General features: G+C 42.2%; 1 protein-coding gene across 1 annotated transcript in view; it reads left to right on the top strand.

The window, feature by feature from the left end:
- The window catches only part of MFSD4A (major facilitator superfamily domain containing 4A), a 99,772-nt gene that overhangs the window by 76,500 nt on the left and 606 nt on the right, over positions 1–22,666 (top strand). Inside the window, exons 8-9 of the mRNA XM_056560713.1 lie at positions 14,494–14,564; positions 16,872–16,992. Of these exons, the coding sequence (XP_056416688.1) occupies positions 14,494–14,564; positions 16,872–16,992 (192 nt within the window). The remainder of the gene's footprint in view (positions 1–14,493; positions 14,565–16,871; positions 16,993–22,666) is intronic.

Raw genomic sequence — 22,666 nt, 5'->3', positions numbered from 1 at the left:
TCTATTGAAATCAATGGGACTCTGCTGCAGAGGAATTTCCGAGCGGAATATTCCAGTGAAATTTTGCTTGGAAATGTTGTTGTGTGAACATAGCCTTAACCTTTTAAGGACTAGGCCAATTTTATTGAGTTTTCGTTTTTTCCTCCTCGCCTTCTAAAATCCATAACTCTTTTATATTTCTATCTACAGATCCATATAAGGGCTTGTTTTTTGCGTGACCATCTGTACTTTATAAAGAAACCTCTCATTTTAGCATAAAATGTACAGCAAACCCAAATAATTATTATTTTAGGGAGGAAATTTAAATGAAAACCACAATTTTGCACATTGGAGGGTTTTGTTTTCACACTGTGCAATTTACGGTAAAAATTGTGTTCTTTATTCTGTGGGTCAATACGATTAATATGATACCCACGGCTAGATACTATTCTATTTTTGTACCCCTTAAAAAAAAATCTGAACTTTTTGTACAAAATCAGTAATATAAAATCGCCCTATTTTGACCACCTATCACTTTTTCATTTTTCCGTATATAGGGCGGTATGAGGGCTCAATTTTTGCGCAGTCATTTGTACTTTTTATTGATACCACATTTGCATAAATAAAACTTTTTCGATCACTTTTTTTTTTGTAAAAAAAAGCTGCATTTTTGGACTTAAAAAAAAAAAATTACGTTTACGCCGTTCACTGTACGGGATCATTAACATTATATTTTGATAGTTTGGACATTTACACACGTGGCGATACAAAATGTTTCTTAATAAAAATGTTACGTTTTTTGGGGGTAAAATGGGAAAGGGACAGTTTTTATTGGGGGGGGGGGGATTTTTCACTTTTTTTCTACTTTTTATTTTTACATTTTTCAATTTTTCAATTTTTTTTTTTTACTTTTTATGTCTCCATAGGGGACTATTAGCACTGATCAGTATTATCGGCTATCTTCTGCTTGATCTCACACCAGAGCAGAAGACGCCGGGAGATGGCTGGAGGCAGGTGAGGGGACCTCCAGCCGCCATTACAGATGATCGAATCCGGCGAATTGTCGCAGATGCCGTGATCTGTATTGATCACAGCATCTGAGAGGTTAATGGTGGACATCCGCGCGATCGCGGATATCGGCCATTACTGGCGAGTCCCAGGCTGCTGGCCGGGACCTGCATATGACGCGAGCACCGATCCGATGCTCATACACAGGACGTAAATGTATGTCCTGGTGCACTAAGTACCGCCGTACCAGGACGTACATTTATATCTGTGGTTGTTAAGGGATTAAAGGGGTACTCCACTGGAAAACCTATTTTTTTTTGTTTTTTAAATCAACTGGTGCCAGAAAGTTAAACAGATTTATAAATGACTTCTATTAAAAAATCTTAATCCTTCCAGTACTTATCAGCTGCTGTTATGATCCACAGGAAGATCTTTTCTTTTTGAACTTCCTTTCTGCCTGACCACAGTGCTCTCTGCTGACACATCTGTCCATTTTAGGAACTGTCCAGAACAGGATAAAATTTATATGGGGATTTGCTCCTGCTCTGCACCGTTCCTAAAATGGACAGAGGTGTCAGCAGAGAGCACTGTGGTCAGACAGAAAGGAAATTTCATAAGAAAATAACTTTTTTAATTTTTTAACTGAACTAAGCTTTTTTTTAATAGAAGTAATTTACAAATCTGTTTAACTTTCTGGCAGCAGTTGATAAAAAAAACAATGTTCTCCAGTGGAGTACCCCTTTTTAAGGAGAGGTATCATGCATAAAAATGTATCCCCCCTATTCGCAGGATAAAGAATAAGTTTTAGCTTGTGGGGGACCTCCTCCCTGGGCCTTCTGCTCTCCCCTGGAATGGAGCGTCACAACCCCCGCACAAATCAATGGGACTCTGCTGCTGCGGAATTTCCATACGGAATTCCACATGGAAATTCTGCAGTGTGAACATAGGCTTTATGGATTATTTCACAGAAAAAAATCTGGTGAAAACACTATGGGTGACTAAACATCCAAAAATTAGCTGGGAGTCAATAGTGATATTTTATGATATATTATACGTTTTTTTGCGTGTGGCCTTTTTGGGATAGTCGATAGTGGATGCAGGAAAAAAAACTGAATGATGGCGCAATCCATTCAGATGTTGGTTTAAATAATAATCTTTATTAAAGCCAAATCACAATGCGTTTCGAGGCTTACGCATGCCTCTTCCTCAGGTAAAAACAGGCTTACATACATGCAGAGTAAAAGTTTCTGTTTAAAAGGATTTTCTTGGTGCCAAAAATTGCGAGGTCACGCCCCCTGGGGCGGGGCTACGGACCTGACTTCTGTTTAATGTTGGATGACTAAACACGCATTTGAAATCACAAGGCCACGCCTCTCGGGGGGCATGGCTATGGACCTGACGTCAGTTTAACCCCTTAAAGACGCAGACCTTTTTCGCAATTCTGACCACTGTCGCTTTACGAATTAATAACTCGAAAACGCTTTTACCGAAAATTCTGATTCTGAGATTGTTTTTTCGTGACCTTCTACTTTATTTTGGTGGTAAGTTTTCGGCGTTACTTGCATCCTTTTTTGGTGAAAAATCCCCAAATTACATGAAAATTTTGCATTTTTCTAACTTTGAAGCTCTCTACTTGTAAGGAAAATGGATATTCCAAATAAATTTTATTTGTAATCACAAATAAAATATGTCCACTTTATGTTGGCATCATAAAATGGATATAGTTTTGCTTTTTGAAAAAATTAGAGGGCTTTAAAGTAGAGCAGCAATTTTCAAAAATTTTATGAAAGTTGCAAATCTGAAGGGACAGATGTTACAGAACTACAACTCCCAGCATGCCTGGGCAGTCTAGGCATGCTGGGAGTTGTAGTTTGGCAACATCTGGAGGGCTACTGTTTGGGCACCACTTTAACAGTGGTCTCCAAACTGTGACCCTCCAGATGTTGCTAAACTACAACTCCCAGCATGCCCAGACAGCCTTTGGCTGTAAAGATCAATTTACTTTCACTTCCGTTACCCCCCCCCCCCCCCCCCCCCCCCAGACGTGGTTTCCCTACCTGAGCATGGATCCAGCAGCCTCCAGCGACGATCCGGGGTCCCCAGGCATCTTCTCCTCCAGGTACCGGCCTCCATCTTCTTCCCACGATCCCCTCGACATCCAGGGGTGGGCAGAACGGGGGGTTGCCATGGAAACCGTTCCTGTTAGTTTGCTGGGTACCGGCATGAGAAGCGCTAGCTGGCGCTCCTGCGTATGTGCCAACTGTGAAAATACTAATGATGATGATTCTTGCGTTACGACAATGGGAACTGAAGACATGCTGGGCGCTAGTTCACAGGCGCCAGCTGCGCAAGATACTAGTGATGACACTTTAGATGTTGCAGGGATGGTGTGAGCCTTTGGAGAAGCCATAGCTTGCGCTGTGTGGGGGTGGGGAGAAGGTGGGCGCCAACCTGCAACAGTTTGTATAATGAATAAATAAATTAACTGAAAAAAAAAAATATATATACAGTACAGACCAAAAGTTTGGACACACCTTCTCATTCAGAGTTTTCTTTATTTTCATGACTATGAAAATTGTATATTCAAACTGAAGGCATCAAAACTATGAATTAACACATGTTGAATTATATACATAACAATAAAGTGTGAAAATATCTCATTCTAGGTTCCAACCACCCTTTGCTTTGATTAGTGCTTTGCACACTCTTGGCATTCTCTTGATGAGCTTCAAGAGGTAGTCACCTGAAATGGTCTTCCAACAGTCTTGAAGGATTTCCTAGAGATTCTTAGCACTTGTTGGCCCTTTTTGCCTTCTCTCTGCAGTCCAGCTCACCCCAAACCATCTCGATTGGGTTCAGGTCCGGTGACTGTGGAGACCAGGTCATCTGGCGCAGCACCCTATCACCCTCCTTCTTGCCTGGAGGTGTGTGTTGGGGTCATTGTCCTGTTGAAAAATAAATGATGGTCCAACTAAACGCAAACCGGATGGAATAGCATGCCGCTGCAAGATACTGTGGTAGCCATGCTGGTTCAGTATGCCTTCAATTTTGAATAAATCCCCAACAGTGTCACCAGCAAAGTACCCCCACACCATCACACCTCCTCCTCCTCCACACCAGCACACCTGTGAAGTGAAAACCATTTCAGGTGACTACCCCTTGAATCTCAACAAGAGAATGCCAAGAGTGTGCAAAGCAGTAATCAAAGCAAAAGGTGGCTACTTTGAAGAACCTAGAATTACATATTGTCACACATTGTTTATGTATATAATTCCATTTGTGTTAATTCATAGTTTTAATCCCTTCAATGTGAATCTACAATTTTCATAGTCATGAAAATAAAGAAAACTCTGAATGAGTAGGTGTGTCCAAACTTTTGGTCTGTACTGTGTGCATATATAATAAATAAATAATAATTCATTTTTTTAAAATAAATAAATGGTCTCCTTAGGCAGCTTTCACACTATAAAAATTTATCCGTTACAAATGTCCGTTAGAAAAGCCCTGGCAAACATCCGTTAAACAATCCCATTAACCCCTTAAGGACTGGGGTTTTTTGCTCCTTGCCTTTAAAAAATCATAACTCTTTCAATTTTGCACCTAAAAATCCATATGATTGCTTATTTTTTGCGCCACCAATTCTACTTTGTAATGACGTCAGTCATTTTGCCCAAAAATCTACGGTGAAATGGGAAAAAAAATCATTGTGCGACAAAATTGAAAAAAAACGCAGTTTTGTAACTTTTGGGGGCTTCCGTTTCTACATAGTACATTTTTCAGTAAAAAAATATATTATCTTTATTCTGTAGGTCCATACGATTAAAATGATACCCTACTTATATAGGTTTGATTTTGTCGGACTTCTGGAAAAAATCATAACTACATGCAGGAAAATTAATACGTTTAAAATTGTCATCTTCTGAACCCTATAACTTTTTTATTTTTCCGTGTATGGGGCGGTATGAGGGCTCATTTTTTGCGCCGTGATCTGAAGTTTTTAACGGTACCATTTTTGCATTGATAGGATTATAAAAAGTGACCAAAAATGCACTATTTTGGACTTTGGAATTTCTTTGCGCGTACGCCATTGACCAAGCGGTTTAACGATATATTTTTATAATTCGGACATTTCCGCACGCGGTGATACCATATAGGTTTATTTTTATTTACACTGTGTTGTTTTTTTTTTTTTTTTTATGGGAAAAGGGGGGTGATTCAAACTTTTAATAGGTGAGGGGTTAAATGATACTCGTTTACTTTTTTTTTTCACTTTTTTTTTGCAGTGTTATAGCTCCCATAGGGAGCTATAACACTGCACACACTGACCTTTATCATTGATCACTAGTTTCTCATAGGAAACCAGTGATCTATGATTCTACCGCTTGACTGCTCATGCCTGGATCTCAGGTACTGAGCAGTCATTCGGCGATCGGACAGCGAGGAGGCAGGTAGGGGCCCTCCCGCTGTCCTTTAAGCTGTTCGGGATGCCGCGATTTCGCCGCGGCTATCCCAAACAGCCCACTGAGTTAACCGGCACTTTTTACTTTCGCTTTTAGCCGCGTGGCTCAGCTCTGAGCGGCCGGCTAAAGGGTTAATAGCGCGCGGCACCGCGAACGGCGCTGCGCGCTATTAGCGGCGGGTCCTGGCTTCACTATGATGCCGGGCCCGCCGTGATATGATGCGGGGTTACCGCGTAACCCCGCGTTATATCACGGGAGCAGGACCAAGGACGTACCTGTACGTCCTTGGTCCTTAAGGGGTTAAAGTCTATGGGATTTTTTTCATTATCCATTATAGTCCGTCATGAATAACGGTCGTTAGTTGTGACGGAAGAAATAACTGCACATGCACTAATTTTTCTTCCGTCATAAACGGGTAAATTAACAGCAGTTATTTTTAACATTGAAGTCTATGGCTGACAGATGAGCCTTTATGTCATCCGTTTGCACCCAGTTTATAATATCAGTTATTACTTCTGAGCATGCTCAGAAGAGGTGACATCAGCAGACTCCTGCAGTGCTGAGGGACTACTACTCCATCATGGAACAGACTTGTTTCCATGATGGGAGTAGTAATTCCCTAGCTGCGGGAGTCTGCAGACAGCTGGGGAGGCTACATTAGTGTTTGTACTACTACCCCCATCATGGTACTAAGTCTGTTCCATGATGGGGGTTGTAGTTCAGGGGCTGAGGGATTGATCGCATCGGGTTTCACTTCTGTGACCCGATGCGATCCGGTTATTAAGCAGGGGAGCGAGTGGCAAGCTCCACAACCCTGCGATGTATCAGTGTGTTTTAACTTTCACTTTTGAATCCCCCGCGGGGAACCCTGAATGGTCGATACTGAGGAGCCATTCAGGGCTCTCAGCGGGAGGTTTAAAAATGAACATTGGGAGTAGCAGGGGCCAAAAAGCACTGTGGGGGGGCAAGATGTATAGCACTGCAGGGGGGGGCAGACATATAGCCTATATATCTAGCCTCCCAGCAGCGCATTGTGACCCCCCCGCCGGCACATTAATTAAATATATACCCCCGCCGGATGTATATGTGCCCTCGCAGCGCTTCTATATACCTATGCCACTGCAGCGCTGTATGTGAAAAGCATTCTAGCAGCAGCATCAGCTGCCCGGTACTGCTGATAGAAATACTTTTCATACATAGTGCTGCAGCGGCATAGGTATATAGAAGCGCTGTGGGGGGGCTGTCGGCACTATGCGCTGCTAATAGAAATACTTTTCATTCATATGTCGGCAGGGGTATATGTATATAGAAGCACTGGGGGTGCAGACATATAGCGTTATCTGCCCCCCCCCACAGCGCTTTTATATACATATGACGCTGCAGCATTATGTATGAAAAGTATTTCTATCAGCAGCATCGGGCGGCCGATGCTGCTGCTAGAATGCTTTTCACATATAGCGCTGCAGTGGCATAGGTATGTATATAGAAGCGCTGCGAGGGCACATATACATGCGCTGCGGGGGGTATATATTTAATGCGCCGGAGGGGGTGTGTATATATTTAATGCGCCGGCGGGGGGGGTACATATTTATTAATGAGCCAGCGAGGGTCATATCTAATGCGCTGCTGGGGGGCTAGATATATTGGCTATATGTCTGCCCCCCCCCCCACCCTGCAGCGCTATATATCTTGCTCTCTCGTATGCTGTTGTGGGGAAAAAAGGGGGGAGGAGACCCACCCTCTCACCTGATATGCTGTACTGACCTGCTGAGGGGATGCAACAGTGTAAGCCCAAAATTATTTCCTATAGACCATCAAAAGATGGCCCAATAAAGTGCCCATTCTTCCCAAACACCATCTATTATAATAAAAGTGCAATCTTTATTGATAGTTGCGCACGAAGGGTTAATTTAAAATCACAGGTGCCACATAGATCTTCCTTATCTGTATGCATGTGTGTGCTGACCATCTGGTTCAGCCTAATATTTTGAGTTCTCAGCTCTGGAAGGCCTGCAGTGCAATCCAGATGCTGATCAGGAGTACTAGTGGCTACACAATTTTAAAACCTTTTACACTGCCCCCCTCGACATGTTTCGCCGCAATGCGGCTTTATCAAGAGGTAAGCGGGCAATGGCTAAAAAAGAGTAATAAATAAATAACGGTAAAAGCCTCCGATAAAGGAGGAAATATCGTAATTATGGATCAAAAAAGAATATAAAGAGATGGTTCTGAGACTTGTGCAGGATTTAGACACGTACAAGAAGTTGGATACAAATCCAACAGACAAATATGTGGCAGAACTAAAAACTATTGATGGAGGCGAAGGCCAATTCTTTGATTACAGAAGACAAATTTCGGGTAATGTTTAATCCCAAACCTGTCCTGGCAACCCAATACACCTTACCAAAGATTCACAAACAGAGGACTCCTATTCCCGGACGCCCAATAGTGTCGGGAAATGAGAATTTTACTGAAGGCATCAGCAGGTACGTGGACCAGATTTTGGCTCCTTTTGTGGTATCTCTGCCCTCCTATACAAAGGATACAGGGGACGCGGTCACTCGACTCCAGGAGATTTATTTTCCGCCCCAGACTTTTATCGCAAGCCTAGATGTTGAAGCTTTATATACAAATATTGAACACAATTTGGGTCTGGAGGCTGTTGGATATTATTTGAGCACTCGGGGAACACAGCACACGAGACAATGAGTTTGTCTTATCACTACTTCATTTTTTATTAACACATAATTATTTCACATTTAATGGACAATTTTATTTACAATTAAAGGGCACCGCTATGGGCACGGCATGTGCACCAAATTTTGCTAATCTTTTTTTAGGGTGGTGGGAAGACACTTTAGTATTCTCAGACACCTTTCATGAATTCTCCAGTCACATTTAATTTTGGGGTAGATTTATTGACTATGTTCTATTGTTTTGAGATGGCACAAAGGCACACTTTCAAAAATTTGTTTCAGCACTTAATTCTAATCAAATTGGTATGCACTTCACGCACGAGATTCACCCCACCACTCTCACTTTTCTAGATTTGCAGATCTCTCTGGACTCGAGTGGCAGCGTCCAAACCAAAATATTTTGGAAGACAACATCCACGAATAGCTTCCTCCAATGGGAAAGTTATCATCCTGCCCCTCTAAAAAGAGGAATTCCCATTGGACAATATTTGAGGGCAAAGAGGAATTGCTCCTCAAATGAAGCGTTCCTGGAAGAAAGTAAAGTTTTATACTCGAGATTTATAGCCAGGGGCTATCCAAAAAAGGTCCTACATAGGGAATTTGCGAGGGCTAGGGATACCCCGAGGAGTGAACTGTTGTCCAATAAATCTAAAACCACAGATGAGAAGAAGGTGGTAAGGTGTATAGAGACTTTCGACAAAAATAATCGACAAGTAACCAGTATATTGAGGAAATACTGGCCAATTTTGTTGGCAGATGCCGATTTGAAGGATGTCATCACCCCCTATCCATCCGTCACTTATAGACGAGGAACTAATGTTCGAGAGCATCTTGTCAAGAGTTTTTACTCTGAAGAAGCGGGTACACATGGCTTAGATCCTCAATGGTTGGCTCATATCCATGTGGCAATTGTACTTTTTGTAGTTTAGTTCCAAAGACCAAAGAGTTTTCCAATCCGGTGAATGGTCGCGTCTACCTCATAAGAGAATTTATAAATTGCCAAACCACGGGAGGGATCTATGTGGCATTATGTGACTGTCCGAAAATTTATGTCGGCAAAACGGTCCAACAATTAAGGAGGCGTATTTCACAACACGTCAGTACAATTCGGACGAGGGCAGATACCCCCCTGGCCAGGCATTTCAATGACTGTCATAGAGGGAATTGGTCCAGCCTTCGTTTCCATGGAATAGCAAAACCGAGACTTGGACCTCAACGAGGCAATCTCAACAAGAAACTGCTACGGGAAGAGGCCAAATGGATCCATAGATTGGGATCCATGTCTCCACAGGGCCTTAATGAAGGATTCACATTTAGTGCATTTATCTAAAACCTGCCATCATTATCACTATTCTAATCTGATTATGAGGATTTTGGATTCAAATTATTATTATTTATAGCATGTGCCGTTGAAAAAATGGGGTCACCTATATATTTATTTTTGGCTAATGTACGCATTAATGAAAATGATGGACGATGTGGGAGATAGGGAGCATACATTCCTCCTTGACATCAAAAGATCAAGATGGCAAGTTGAGAAACAAAAAGTGCCAATGATGTTCCTCCTTAGTATCAGTAGGACAATGTATGTGGTGGTACATGAAATTAACTCACCTGGATAGTACACCTCCAGGTCTTTTCTGTTATAAACCGCCCACCCCCTCCCCTCCTTTTTCCCCTTGCCTTTTTATTTATTTTTTACATTTTCCTCTCCGCACTTCTTTCTTTATCCCTTTCTCCCTTTTTTTTTTTTCTTTCCCTTCCCTTTCTCCCTTATTGTTCTTTTCCTCCTCCCATCCCCTCCCCCCCCCCCCTTTTCACTTACCTGAACTGGTGATCTATTTCCAGTAAGATGCCATACAAATAAAATAAGGGAAGAACAATTATAATTACTATCCACCTTGTTTAATTAACAGAGAAATTGAATTATTCATATACGTATTTTTCACAATGAATAAATAAAGGAAATAGTGTGGGGGACTTATAAGGGTCAAAACAAATAAGACAATAAGGGTCTCTTCAGAATAAGAACACCACACACATATTGGTTCTATATATGTTTTAATAACAATAATAGATTGAATCCTCTTCTTGATAAGTGGAATTACATCCACATGCAATTGGGATGCAATTAGGATATTGAAGATATTGTGATCCGGGGATACTAAGTCCAGATTTGTAATGGATGAGTTGAGGCCGTGTGGCCCAGAATGGATGGATCCCACGTAGATGATATAGGTACTCACATTACTTAGAAGTTAAGTCCGTGCGCATCTCAAGACGCGCAGCCGAGTGGAAGAACTGTCGGCACATGCGTCATAGCGTACTGTGTAAGTGGAGTCTTTCCAACAGCTCGCGCATCCAGACTGCGCAGGACGGGAAGGGAAACCGGAAGTACGCGGTGCGTACCTAGAAATAAGATCTGAAAATTTGACTATCGGTCTGCGCAGATGAAGACAGCGCAGCACGTCATCAGAGACGGGGTCCAAAGAGAGTGGATGACACCTACATCAATCAGTTGAATTGAGACTCTGATTGGAGGGTATAGAATGGAGGATTGGATTGACCCCTGATACAGGAGGAGGAGTCATTTGCTTATTGTTTTGTAATAATGTCCATCTTTTAAAAGAACTAGTGATTGGCTTGTAGCTAAAAGTTAAGGTTTTCCCTTTCCTGTGACCTCACTGTGGGAGTTTTTATAAACCCCAGGACCAGCTTTTTTTCAGCCATTGCCCACTTACCTCTTGATAAAGCCGCATTGCGGCAAAACATGTCCAGGGGGGCAATGTAAAAGGTTTTAAAATTGTGTAGCCACTAGTACTCCACTAGCACTGCTGGCCTTCCAGAGCTGAGAACTCAAAATATTAGGCTGAACCAGATGGTCAGCACACACATGCATACAGATAAGGAAGATCTATGTGGCACCTGTGATTTTAAATTAACCCGTTGTGCGCAACTATCAATAAAGATTGCACTTTTATTATAATAGATGGTGTATGGGAAGAATGGGTACTCTATTGGGCCATCTTTTGATGGTCTATAAGAAATCATTTTGGAAATTAACCCTCCATACACTGGTCTCTCGTTTTTTTGGTATAACAGTGTAAGCCCAACACTGATGGTGTGGTTAGAGATTAGTGGATGCAGTGTGGACAGCCACTCAAGCACAGCCAGCACCTCAGGACGCATTGTTATTATCCTCTTGCCGGACCTGATGAAGGCGCACGTGAGCACCGAAACGTGTTGTCCTTTAAAAACATTTCAATAAATTGTGCAACCGTGGTGTTTTGAGTCCGTCTTTTGACAGCAGGAGCGCTCTACATAATTCCCCATCTTTATCTACCCATTCTTTGTTTTTTTTAAATAGTGATTTTGAGGAACTGGGTTAGTAGAGGATTTTGGTATGTATACACAAGCATAAACGGTAGATGAAAATGGAAGAAAATGTTGGACGGTGGTGCATCACCGGACTACGTCCATACATTCGTTGAGGCCAGCAGGTGACATCGTATTCAGTTTGTAGATCCGATATGACTCCCTGTGTTGTAGTTTTTCAAATCTGTTGTGTGTTTCAACCGGGATGCTTTCTATGCAGAAAAGTTATTATTGTGAGATTCCTTGGCATGGCGTGAGATGCTGTGGGTTGTAGAACAAAAAAAATCGACTGTTCTACAACACGTCATCTACCTATTGGAATGTGAATGCAAGTTACAATATGTCGAACAGTCCATTTTTTAAAAATATTTACAAAATTTACATAGTTACAATATGTCGGGCGGACCATACAACAACTGAAATCAAGGATGAACAAACATCGGTCCAACGTCCAAAAGGGCTTTATGTTCCACAGCATCTCACGCCATGCAAAGGAATGCATGGCCTCAACGAATGTATGGACGTAGTCCGGTGATGCACCACCGTCCAACATTTTCTTCCATTTTCATCTACCGTTTATACATATGTATACATACTAAAATCCTCTACTAACCAGGTTCCTCATAATCACTATTTCAAAAAATATGACACATACACCAAATAAGGAGATCATTTATTAATAATTTTTTTAAATTATTTTATTTATAAATATTTTTATATACAGTGGTCCCTCAACATACGATGGTAATTCGTTCCAAATGAACCATCGTTAGTTGAAACCATCGTATGTTGAGGGATCCGTGCAATGAAAAGAATAGGAAGTTATAATCACCTGTCTCCGCTGCTCCGAACTGCCACCGCTGCCCTGGATGTCGCCCTCCATCACTGTCGCCACGTCCCCGGGGTGTCCCCGCCGCTCCGGACTGTCTCTGTTGCCTGGGATCGTCGCTCTTCATCGCAGTCATCACATCGCTGCACACACCGCTCCTATGGGATGACAGGACGGCGTGCGCAGCAACGTGATGACGACGAGGGAGAGCGACGGCGATGCAGGGGATCCTGAAGAGAAAGGTCCGGAGCGCCGGGGACATGTGAGTGACCATCACCAGAGCACACGGGGCACCTTAAACGGCTATCCGGGGCAGCTGAAGCAGTCTGCGCTGCCGGATAGAAGTTTATGCGATGGCCCCGACATACAAAAGCATCGTATGCTGATGCTGCCTTCAACATGCGATGGTCTCTGAGAGGCCATCGTATGTTGAAATTATCGTATGTCGGGGCCATCGTAGGTTGGGGGGGTCACTGTATATATTTTCAGTTCATTCATTATACAAACTGTTGCAGGTTGGCCCACACCTTTACCCCCCCACCCCTACCCCACCCACAGTGCAAGCTATGGCTTCTCCAAAGGCTCACACCATCCCTGCAACATCTAAACTGTCATCACTAGTATCTTGCGCAGCTGGTGCCTGTGCACTAGCGCCCAGCATGTCTGTTCCAGTTCTGATCACCGTAACGCAAGAATTGTCATCATTAGTATTTTTCTCAGTTGGCGCATACGCAGGAGCGCCAGTTAGCACTTCTCATGCTGGTACCCAGCAAATTAACAGGACTGGCTCCTCAACACAGGAGGGCATTACAAGGGAAAAAAAAAAACATGTGGTTATAGTCACTAATAAAACCTGTTTTTTAACTGTTCTATCTGTATGCCAAAACCATTGGACTTCATTATGCTATTTTATTTTAAATGTGTGTTTAGTCATCTAACATTATACTGATTTAAGGTTCGTAGCACCGCTCCCAGGGGGTGGGGCCTCGCAATTTTTGGCGCAAAGAAAATCCTTTTAAACAGACACTTTTACTCTGCATGTATGTAAGCCAGTTTTCACCTGAGGAAGAGGCATGTGTAAGCCTAGAAAAGCACTGTGATTTGGCTTTAATAAAGAAGATTATTATTTAAACCAACATCTGAGTGGATTGCGCTATAATTCATTTTTTTTTCCCCTGCATCTTTTTCCATTATAACCATCGGCCTGTAATCTCTCCACACCGACCCCGGAAAAGCGGCACCACTTCCTTGGATACCTACGGACACAGTACAGTGACCCCCCCGACCTACGATGGCCCCGACATATGATAATTTCAACATGCGATGGCCTCTCAGAGGCCGTCGCATGTTGAAGGCAGCATCAACATACGATGCTTTTGTATGTCGGGGCCATCGCATAAACGGCTATCCGGCAGCACAGACTGCTTCAGCTGCCGCCAGATAGCCGTTTACGGTGCCCCGTGTGCTCCGGTGATGGTCTCTTACCTGTCCTCGGGGCTCCGGAGCATCCTCTTTGGGATCCCCTGCATCGCCGGCGCTCTCCTTCGTCGTCATCACGGAGAGCGCGGATCCGGAGGAAGTAGAAACGTCCAGAGTGTCGGGGACACCCTGGGGACGCGGCAACACCGATGGAGGGCGACATCCATGGCAGCGGTGACGGTCCGGAGCGGTGGGGACAGGTGAGTATAACTTCCTATTCTTTCCAAAGATGAGCAGTTTTGCTAGTTTTTGTTCCTACATGAACACACTTAGAATACAGCAATACCATCCCATGGGATGCGCTGCCTCTTTCTGTTTTATAGTATATTCATTTTTGGGATAGTGGCAGTCCTGTATAGGTTAAAAGTAAAAAAAAAAAAATGTGCACTTTTTTTCTGGCATTTTTTCCTCACATTCTTCAATAGAGCTTTTTCTGTAAGGTTTTTTGGGTGTATGTAACAGAATGTACAGAAAAAAATGCATTAATATAGGGCACTAAACATTTGTTTTTATGCATTTTTTTTCAATTTTTTATAATATTTTTTGGTAAGTACTTTCCAGTTGTGGCACATCAATATGATAAAACCTCTCCATTACATTAAATTACATTATTATAATATATATATATTTTTTTATATTATCTATTGACTTCTCTTTATGTTCTCAGGATGTGCTACAACAATTCTTGTCACTGCTGCTGGGATGGGAGAGATGGTTCTTCAGATTCTAGTAGGAACGGTAAGACCATATTATGTTGGTGGGGAATTTTTCGCAGTAGTCAACTCTTAATTCTTTTTCTTCTTAAACAAAATGAGGAACAATGAGGAGCAGAAGGAACAATGAAAATCTTTGATTTTGGAATGCTCTTTGGTTCATCTTAAAAGGAAAAAAAAGAAGTCTGTATGAATGCTTAGAGAGGGTTTCTCACAAAGCAAAGTTTGTAAAATCATATGTGAACCATATACATATATGTACAGGAATACAAATGTGCCTATTTTAAGGTAAAATGACCTACATCCCTCCCCTTCCCCCACATGGATCTTATCACTTCCTGGTTTTCTCAATAAACGGTGCCCCTGTTGGTGCAGTGCAACAGAGCACATACTTTCCCACAATATCCATTGGTTGTATACATAGTAGAGACAAACAAGTTATATGTAGTTGACCTGAGCATGTGTGACCATCTCGGTGGATGGACAAGGTGGATTAGTATATATCAAGTAGTACATTTCAGAAATGCTTGTATATTTGGAAATATGGTATTCTAGGACTTTTGGTTCTTTGAATTTGACACAGGGGCAGCACAGTAAGTCTAGTTACTAATATATTTCGCTTACATATGTTTGGTGGCTGGTATATTTGTCTCTTTGCCCAGAATTTCATTTTCTGCAGCCTACAAAATGAGTGTTGCCTCGGACCTTTCTCAGCTTGCTGTGTGGCCCGAGACAATGGGCCTCATTTACTAAGAGTATCAGGTTTTCACTAGTGGGAAATGTTGTTTCATACTTGCAGGATTCCGCTCTATTAACTATGGAGATGAAATACGATTAATATTCAGGCTGGACCAGTTTCAGGATCGCCATAGATCCTTTCTTCAGCAGCTATTTTTATTTTATTTTTTTCATTACTATAGCTGCTGAAGAAAGGATCTATGGCGATCCTGAAACTAGTCCAGCCTGAATATTAATTGTATTTCATCATTGCCCAGTGAGGTCTGCTGCTGCCCAGCATACTGCTACAGGTGTCTTGGACAGATATTGCCCTGTCAATCAAGCACCCCTCGCACTCAAAGACACGAGGATGCCGGGGCTACATACACCTGCCACAGAGCAGAGGTCCACACGTCACCAAGATCATAAAGCTGACAGTACCTGCACGCTGCTGCAGAAGATCAGTGCCAGCAAGAAACAACTTACACAGCCCGTGACATCGGAGTTGCGCTGTCAACTCCAGGGGCTGCAGGATCGCACCGCATCGATCCACACTCCCGTGATCGGTGGGATAGGTGAGAGGTGCACAGCACTGCTGCAGTATATACTGTGACATTATTTCTAACTTGCTGAATATCACTATCAATTGCCGGAGCAAAGTGCATTACCAAATTCCTTGCTGGAATTAGCGCTATTCATCTTGTGAGGACATCAGAATATATAATCACCTGAAAATGTAAAACATTTATGTGCACGGACTACAAGTGGCACAATGCCCAACTAACTTTAATATTGGATTTTTATATTTTTTATACACTTGAGGAGCTGTTCCCACGGCACGATATCTTTTACCTATTTCCCATTATTAGTATCATTATTTCAGGTTTTAATTGTTATTTTTATATGGCTAGAGGACAGCCACAAGGGCCCTGTGGCTTTTCAGACTGCTATATATTTTATGTATTTTTATATTGTTATTTTTAATAAACACATGAGATATTATATCCATGTAACTGAGCACAGTCATTCTTTTCCTAAATGTACAGTAAAAAAAAAATACAACTTGTTCCACAAAAAATAAGCTATAAACATAAAAAACTAAACAAAAACAAAACAAAAAAAAAACGTTATGGGGCCTAGAAGTTGAGGAGAAAGAAAACATAAGCCAAATGGCTAGATATCTAGCTGACTGGTGGGGGTCTAACTGACTGTTAGGACCTTCACCAATTTAAGAATGGAGGTCCTTTGTCCCCCAAGTGAATGGAGCAACAGTGTACATGCTTGGCCTCTACTCCCATTCACTTTCTATGGCACTTCCAAAGATAGCTGAACACTGTACTGTGCATTTGCTTCAGACCTGACAAGGTAACAAGTGCTGAACTATTATGTAGTCTTCTAAAATGTCCTGCTATAAGACAATGTAATGCTTTTTATCGGGAACATATTTGCAAATCATAGGGCAGCCTCAGTCTTTTTGCTTTGATGAGAATACATAGGGAAATAATCTGTACTCATTTTACAATTCTATAGCACTCTATATTTTGTAGATTGAGTTCATTTATGCAATCATTTAATTCATACAGAGTTAAAATGCTGTATATTTTCTCCAATGCAGGTTATCCAAGCACAAGGCAGCTACAGCTTCTTGGTTTTTGGGGTCAGTCTTACTGTGTTGGCGCTCTCTTTGTTCATGGTGCTACTAGTACTTGACAATATGCATCCCAGGCGCTTAGAAGGTAAGGAGACCAGATTTGTATAAAGCCTCGCTGACAGCAGCTCATGCACATAGTCAAAACCTTTTATGAAGTGGTTCATTTCGTGCAGGTTACAAAGAGCCAGTTATACCTGTGAATGCATCAATATCTAAGGCTTTGATGTAGTCACACCAAATAAGGCCCCACTTCACATATGTGTATCGTCAGGTGATATTTCCCTCCAGCACTGTAGAAAAAGCACCTGAGGGAAACTGATTGTAGAACTGATCCTATTCATTTGCATGGGACAGGTCACATTCATCCGATGAGTCAAGTTGGATGCTGGACAGGGGAATACATCTTGACATACACTATTAATGAACACTGGATCCTTAACAACTTATGCCAGCTGATGCACTTTTGTCATCATTTGTGGCGAGTTTAGGCTGGACCCCGGACATATGTGAACCAAGTCTTATTTGTAGGGCTCCAACGATTAAGCTACGTCAGCGATTTCCATTTTCGATTAATCAGGCTTCAATTAATTGATAACGAAATAAATGACATAATGCCGACTCATGATCCTCTGTAGCAGTCCGCAACTACAGCTCCAGGTGGAGGCCGCACTGGAAGTAGGCCGAAAACATTAGAGACCTGTGGAGATGTATATTATCGGCCACTAATTATTGGCTTTTAAAAGGCTTAAGCGCAGTAGAAAATTTCTCAAAAAGTCTCCATTGTTCTGACTTTAGGTACCCATAATATTCGCCCCTGTGGGTAACTGGGTCCAACAGGGTCGCAGTTACTGGCCACCTTTGTTCAAGGAGAATGTCAGTTTTATAATATATGCTGTTCCATCTGGTGCTGACATCTCGAAAAATCTTATGTTCCAATGTATCTATCTGCTTCTGCCTCTCCTTCAACTTGCTGATGGCTAGTTCACTTTTTCTAAAGTGTTTAGTCCTCGTGCAGCACTGGTAGCTTTTTCAATGCCTGGATTCTTCAATGTAGCATTAACCTCCCTGGCGGTATGATTCTGTCTGGAAATGTGTACCAAAAGCGGTACAATTTTTTTTAATTGAATTTCACATCTCCCTCCGCCCATTTCACATCTCCCCTGTCACATTCCCCTCTTCCTTGTCACATCCCCAGTCACATTCTCCCCCCTCCTTGTCACATTCTCCCCCCTCCTTGTCACATTCTTCCCCCTTCATGTCACATCCCCCCCCCTTGTCACATCCCCCCTTCATGTCACATTCCCCTCCCCCCCTGTCACATCCCCCCTTCATGTCACATCCCCCCTTCATGTCACATCCCCCCTTCATGTCACATTCCCCTCCCCCCTTGTCACATTCCCCCCCCTGTCACATTCCCCCCTTGTCACATTCTTCCTATCCCCCCCCTTGTCACCTTGTCCTGCAGCAGCATGCACTGGGTTTGCCGGCAGATTTCAAACCTAGTGTATTTGCTGCAGAACAAGCCCTTTCCCCTTCAGCCAATCACAGGCTTTACACCACTGCGGCCTGTGATTGGCTGAAAAGTGAAAGGTCCTAGAAGATGAATAGTGAAGAGAGGACACCCCGGACCGTACGGAGGGGAACGGCATCTGCAGGGACCGGGACTAGGTGAGCAAAAGGTTTTTTTATTTTACTACTTCTTCCTTTTACACTTAGCTCAGTGTTTTTCTACCAGGGGGCCTCCAGCTGTTGTGAAACTACTACTCCCAGCATGCCCGGACAGCCTTTGGCTGTTTGGGCATGCTGAGAGTTGTAGTTTTGCAACAGCTGGAGGCCCCCTGGTAGGGAAACACTGACTTTTAGTATTTTTCTTTACCTGCTCTGGCCGGCCCCCTCAACGGGAGCCGACCAGAGCAGATAATCGCAAGTTTTCGCGGGGGGCCGCATCGCTATATCGCATTGCTTTTGCGATATATCGTGCAGCCCGGCCGGGAACTCTGCAATTCTACCCCGAGCGTGCCTCGGGGTTACCGATCCTGGCAGGGAAAATTAACCCCGAGTCACGCTCGGGATTACCGCTCAGGAGGTTAATAACCAGCTGCAGTGAGTGTGGCCAGATACCTGGCCATCCATGCTTCTCCAGGATGTCCGGAGCAGTCAGGATATTTGCAGCATTGTCCTGCACAAGGGAAATTTTTTTTTTACTGAAATAACTGAATTTAATAGCAACCTCTTCCAACCATTCGGCAGTGTTTGCAGCTGTGTGTTTCTTGTCCAGAGGAATGGTTGTGAGAGACAGAATTCATCTTCCACTCATCCCCTATGTACAGTCATGGCCATAAATGTTGGCCCCCCTTAAATTTTTCTAAAAAAAGAAGTATTCCTCACAGAAAAGGATTGCAGTAACACATGTTTTGCTATACACATGTTTATTCCCTTTGTGTGTATTGGAACTAAACCAAAAAAGGAGGGAAAAAAAGCAAATTGGACATAATGTCACAACAAACTCCAAACATGGGCTGGACAAAATTATTGGCACCCTTAACTTAATATTTGGTTGCATACCCTTTGGAAAAAATAACATCAGTTGCTTCCTATAACCATCAATAAGCTTCATATACCTCTCAGCCGGAATGTTGGACCACTCTTCCTTTGCAAACTGCTCCAGGTCTCTCTTATTGGAAGGGCGCCTTTTCTCAACAGCAATTTTAAGATCTCTCCACAGGTGTTCAATGGGATTTAGATATGGGCTCATTGCTGGCCACTTCAGAACTCTCCAGCGCTTTGTTGCCATCCATTTCTGGGTGCTTTTTGATGTATGTTTGGGGTCATTGTCCTGCTGGAAGACCCAAGATCTCGGACGCAAACCCAGATTTCTGACACTGCGCTGTACAGTGCGACCCAAAATCCATTGGTAATCCTCAGATTTCATGATGCCTTGCACACATTCAAGGCACCCAGTGCCAGAGGCAGCAAAGCAACCCCAAAACGTAGGTACTGTGTTCTTTTCTTTGTAGACCTCATTCCGTTTTCAGTAAACAGTAGAATGATGTGCTTTGCCAAAAAGCTCTATCTTGGTCTCATCTGTCCACAAGACGTTTTCCCAGAAGGATTTTAGCTTACTCAAGTTCATTTTGGCAAAATGTAGTCTTGCTTTTTTATGTCTCTGTCAGCAGTGGGGTCCTTCCTGGGTCTCCTGCCATAGCGTTTCATTTAAATGTCAACGTATAGTTTGCTCTGACATTGATGCTCCCTAAGCCTGCAGGAAAGCTTGAATGTCTTTGGAATTTGTTTGGGGCTGCTTATCCACCATCTGGACTGTCCTGCGTTGACACCTTCCATCAATTTTTCTCTTCCATCCATGCCCAGGGAGATTAGCTATAGTGCCATCGGTTGTAAACTTCTTGATAATGTTGCACACTGTGGACAAAGGCAAATCTAGATCTCTGGAGATGGACTTGTAACCTTGAGATTGTTGACATTTTTCCACAATTTTGGTTCTCAAGTCCTCAGTTCTCTTCTCCTCTTTCTGTTGTCCATGCTTAATGTGGCACACACAGACACACAATGACTAAGTGAACTTCTCTCCTTTTTATCTGCCTTCAGGTGTGATTATTATATTGCCCACACCTGTTACTTGCCCCCAGGGGAGTTTAAAGGAGCATCACATGCTTGAAACAATATTATTTTTCCACAATTTTGAAAGGGTGCCAATAACTTTGTCCAGCCCATTTTTGGAGTTTGTTGTGACATTATGTCGCATTAGCTTTTTTTTCCCTCCCTTTTTTTGGTTTAGTTCCAATACACACAAAGGGAATAAACGCATGTATAGCAAAACATGTGTTACTGCAATCCTTTTCTGTGAGAAATACTAAATTATCTTGAAAGATTTCAGGGATGACTTTATACAACTAAGGAAAAAGTCTTGTCCTATTATGCTGAAAAGCCTATTTGCAATGATGGCCACCCTTTGAGTTTTTGGAAAAGTTAAGAGAAAAAGTATCCTTCTTTGGCAAAACTAGTAGATCCTTCTTGTGTTTACCAGGAACCTCTACACCATCAGAACGCCTCTTCTCTGCAACAGGCAAAATAACTAGTAAAAAGCCTCAGCTCTGAGGATGTGGATATGCTACATTTTTTTACACTATACTGCTAAGTTTTTGTGTTAATGAGACTTGTCCACTTGTTTTCTTAAGGTTAGTGTATGTATTCTTGTCCAAAATAAATTAAAACATTTTTTTGTTATTTTCCATTAGTCAAACAAATCAGTCAACTAATTATCACTGTTTTCATGTGGATAGTCACGTAAAACATCAAAATGTTAAATATATATACGTATATAGAGAAACATAGGACTGGGAAAAGCTACAAAAGCATTGCTAAAGACTTGTCCACAAAATGAGAAAATTTAAAACTGGTGAGTGTACCATTAAGATTACCCCAAGAGCACCATTGGTAATCCTGACAAAGTTAGTTTATAAAACTAAACTAAGAGTGATGGCAAAAGACTCTACAATCTGAAAAGCCCTCCGTGCATGTGTCCACTACTAGATTAACACTGAAGATGATGCTAATGGAAGAACACTAGTGGACATTTTTAGTTCTCTAAAGACTACCTGGATGGTCCACAATACATCTGAAAAAATGCTTTAGGAACAATAAGACAATTTTATTTTTACAGATGTTGGGTGATGCAACAAGACAGTAACACAAACAAACAGGTAAATTAGTAAATCCCTTTTTCTACCTACTCAATAGCCCTGATTTACTATTGTAAACCTGACATGTTTTGTCGGGTTGTGCGACGGAACTGAAAAAAACCCAACTAGCTCTCCATTTTACTGAGAGAACTCAAGAGGGCGTGGCCACTGGGAAAGTGGGTGTGGTATCCAAAAATGGGGTGTCTCCGACATTTTCAGAAAAAAAAAAAATTTGCTAAAGTTTCCACAGAAAATGTGGTGAATTTGAGCTGAGGAAAAACCCGATCAGAGCAAAATGTAGGGAAAAGTGCAAAATGTTGGTAAAACTTTAGTAAATACCGTGGCAAATAAAAATTGTAGGGAATTAAAACCCACAAAGAAAACTACACTCAACTCTTAGTAAAATCAGGGCCAATATACCAGATTGATCAATCTGCCTAAAACCAAAAATGAGAAAGAAAAAACTGAAAGCGGCGCCTTGCTTGATACCCTTTAGATATGAGGAACTAAATAATGTGGGGGATACACACAGGTCATATAGGTGGGTGCTCAGCAGATAGTATTAAAATAAGCGTATATCACCCCGTACTGGGGTACTCACTGAAATCCACAGAGCTGCTGTGCCGGAGGGTCCCAGGAAGCAAGCAGGAAGCTCGTCCAGAAGAAAGTATCCAAATGCAGAGAAAAAGACCTTTGAAATCCTGGCGCTGCTCGTGTGGTCATCAGATGCAGAGAAATAAGGCTAATAGTAAACCTCAGATGAATATAAAACTTTTTTATTTCTTCAATATAAAAATAATAAAAGTGTGGATGACGCGTTTCGAGGGGGCTCCCCTCTTCCTCAGATCATGATCACATCTCCATTTATCTTTAAGAAGTCTGGTAAAATTAAAGCTTGGTTGCTATTGGGGCTGCAAAATATGGGGAAAATGTGCGATTGCAATTTTGGGCCTAAATATTGCGATTTCGATATGTGATGCAATATAATAAATAAATGGTGAAATCTCGCCTTTTCATGTCCAATATCCTCCATTTTACAACTATCCCCTCAATTTATGC

The sequence above is a fragment of the Hyla sarda genome, chromosome 2 (genome assembly GCF_029499605.1).
Source record: "Hyla sarda isolate aHylSar1 chromosome 2, aHylSar1.hap1, whole genome shotgun sequence".
Classification (NCBI taxonomy): domain Eukaryota; kingdom Metazoa; phylum Chordata; class Amphibia; order Anura; family Hylidae; genus Hyla; species Hyla sarda.
Note: the sequence above shows the minus strand (reverse complement) of the source record. Positions and strands in the feature narration are given on the sequence as shown.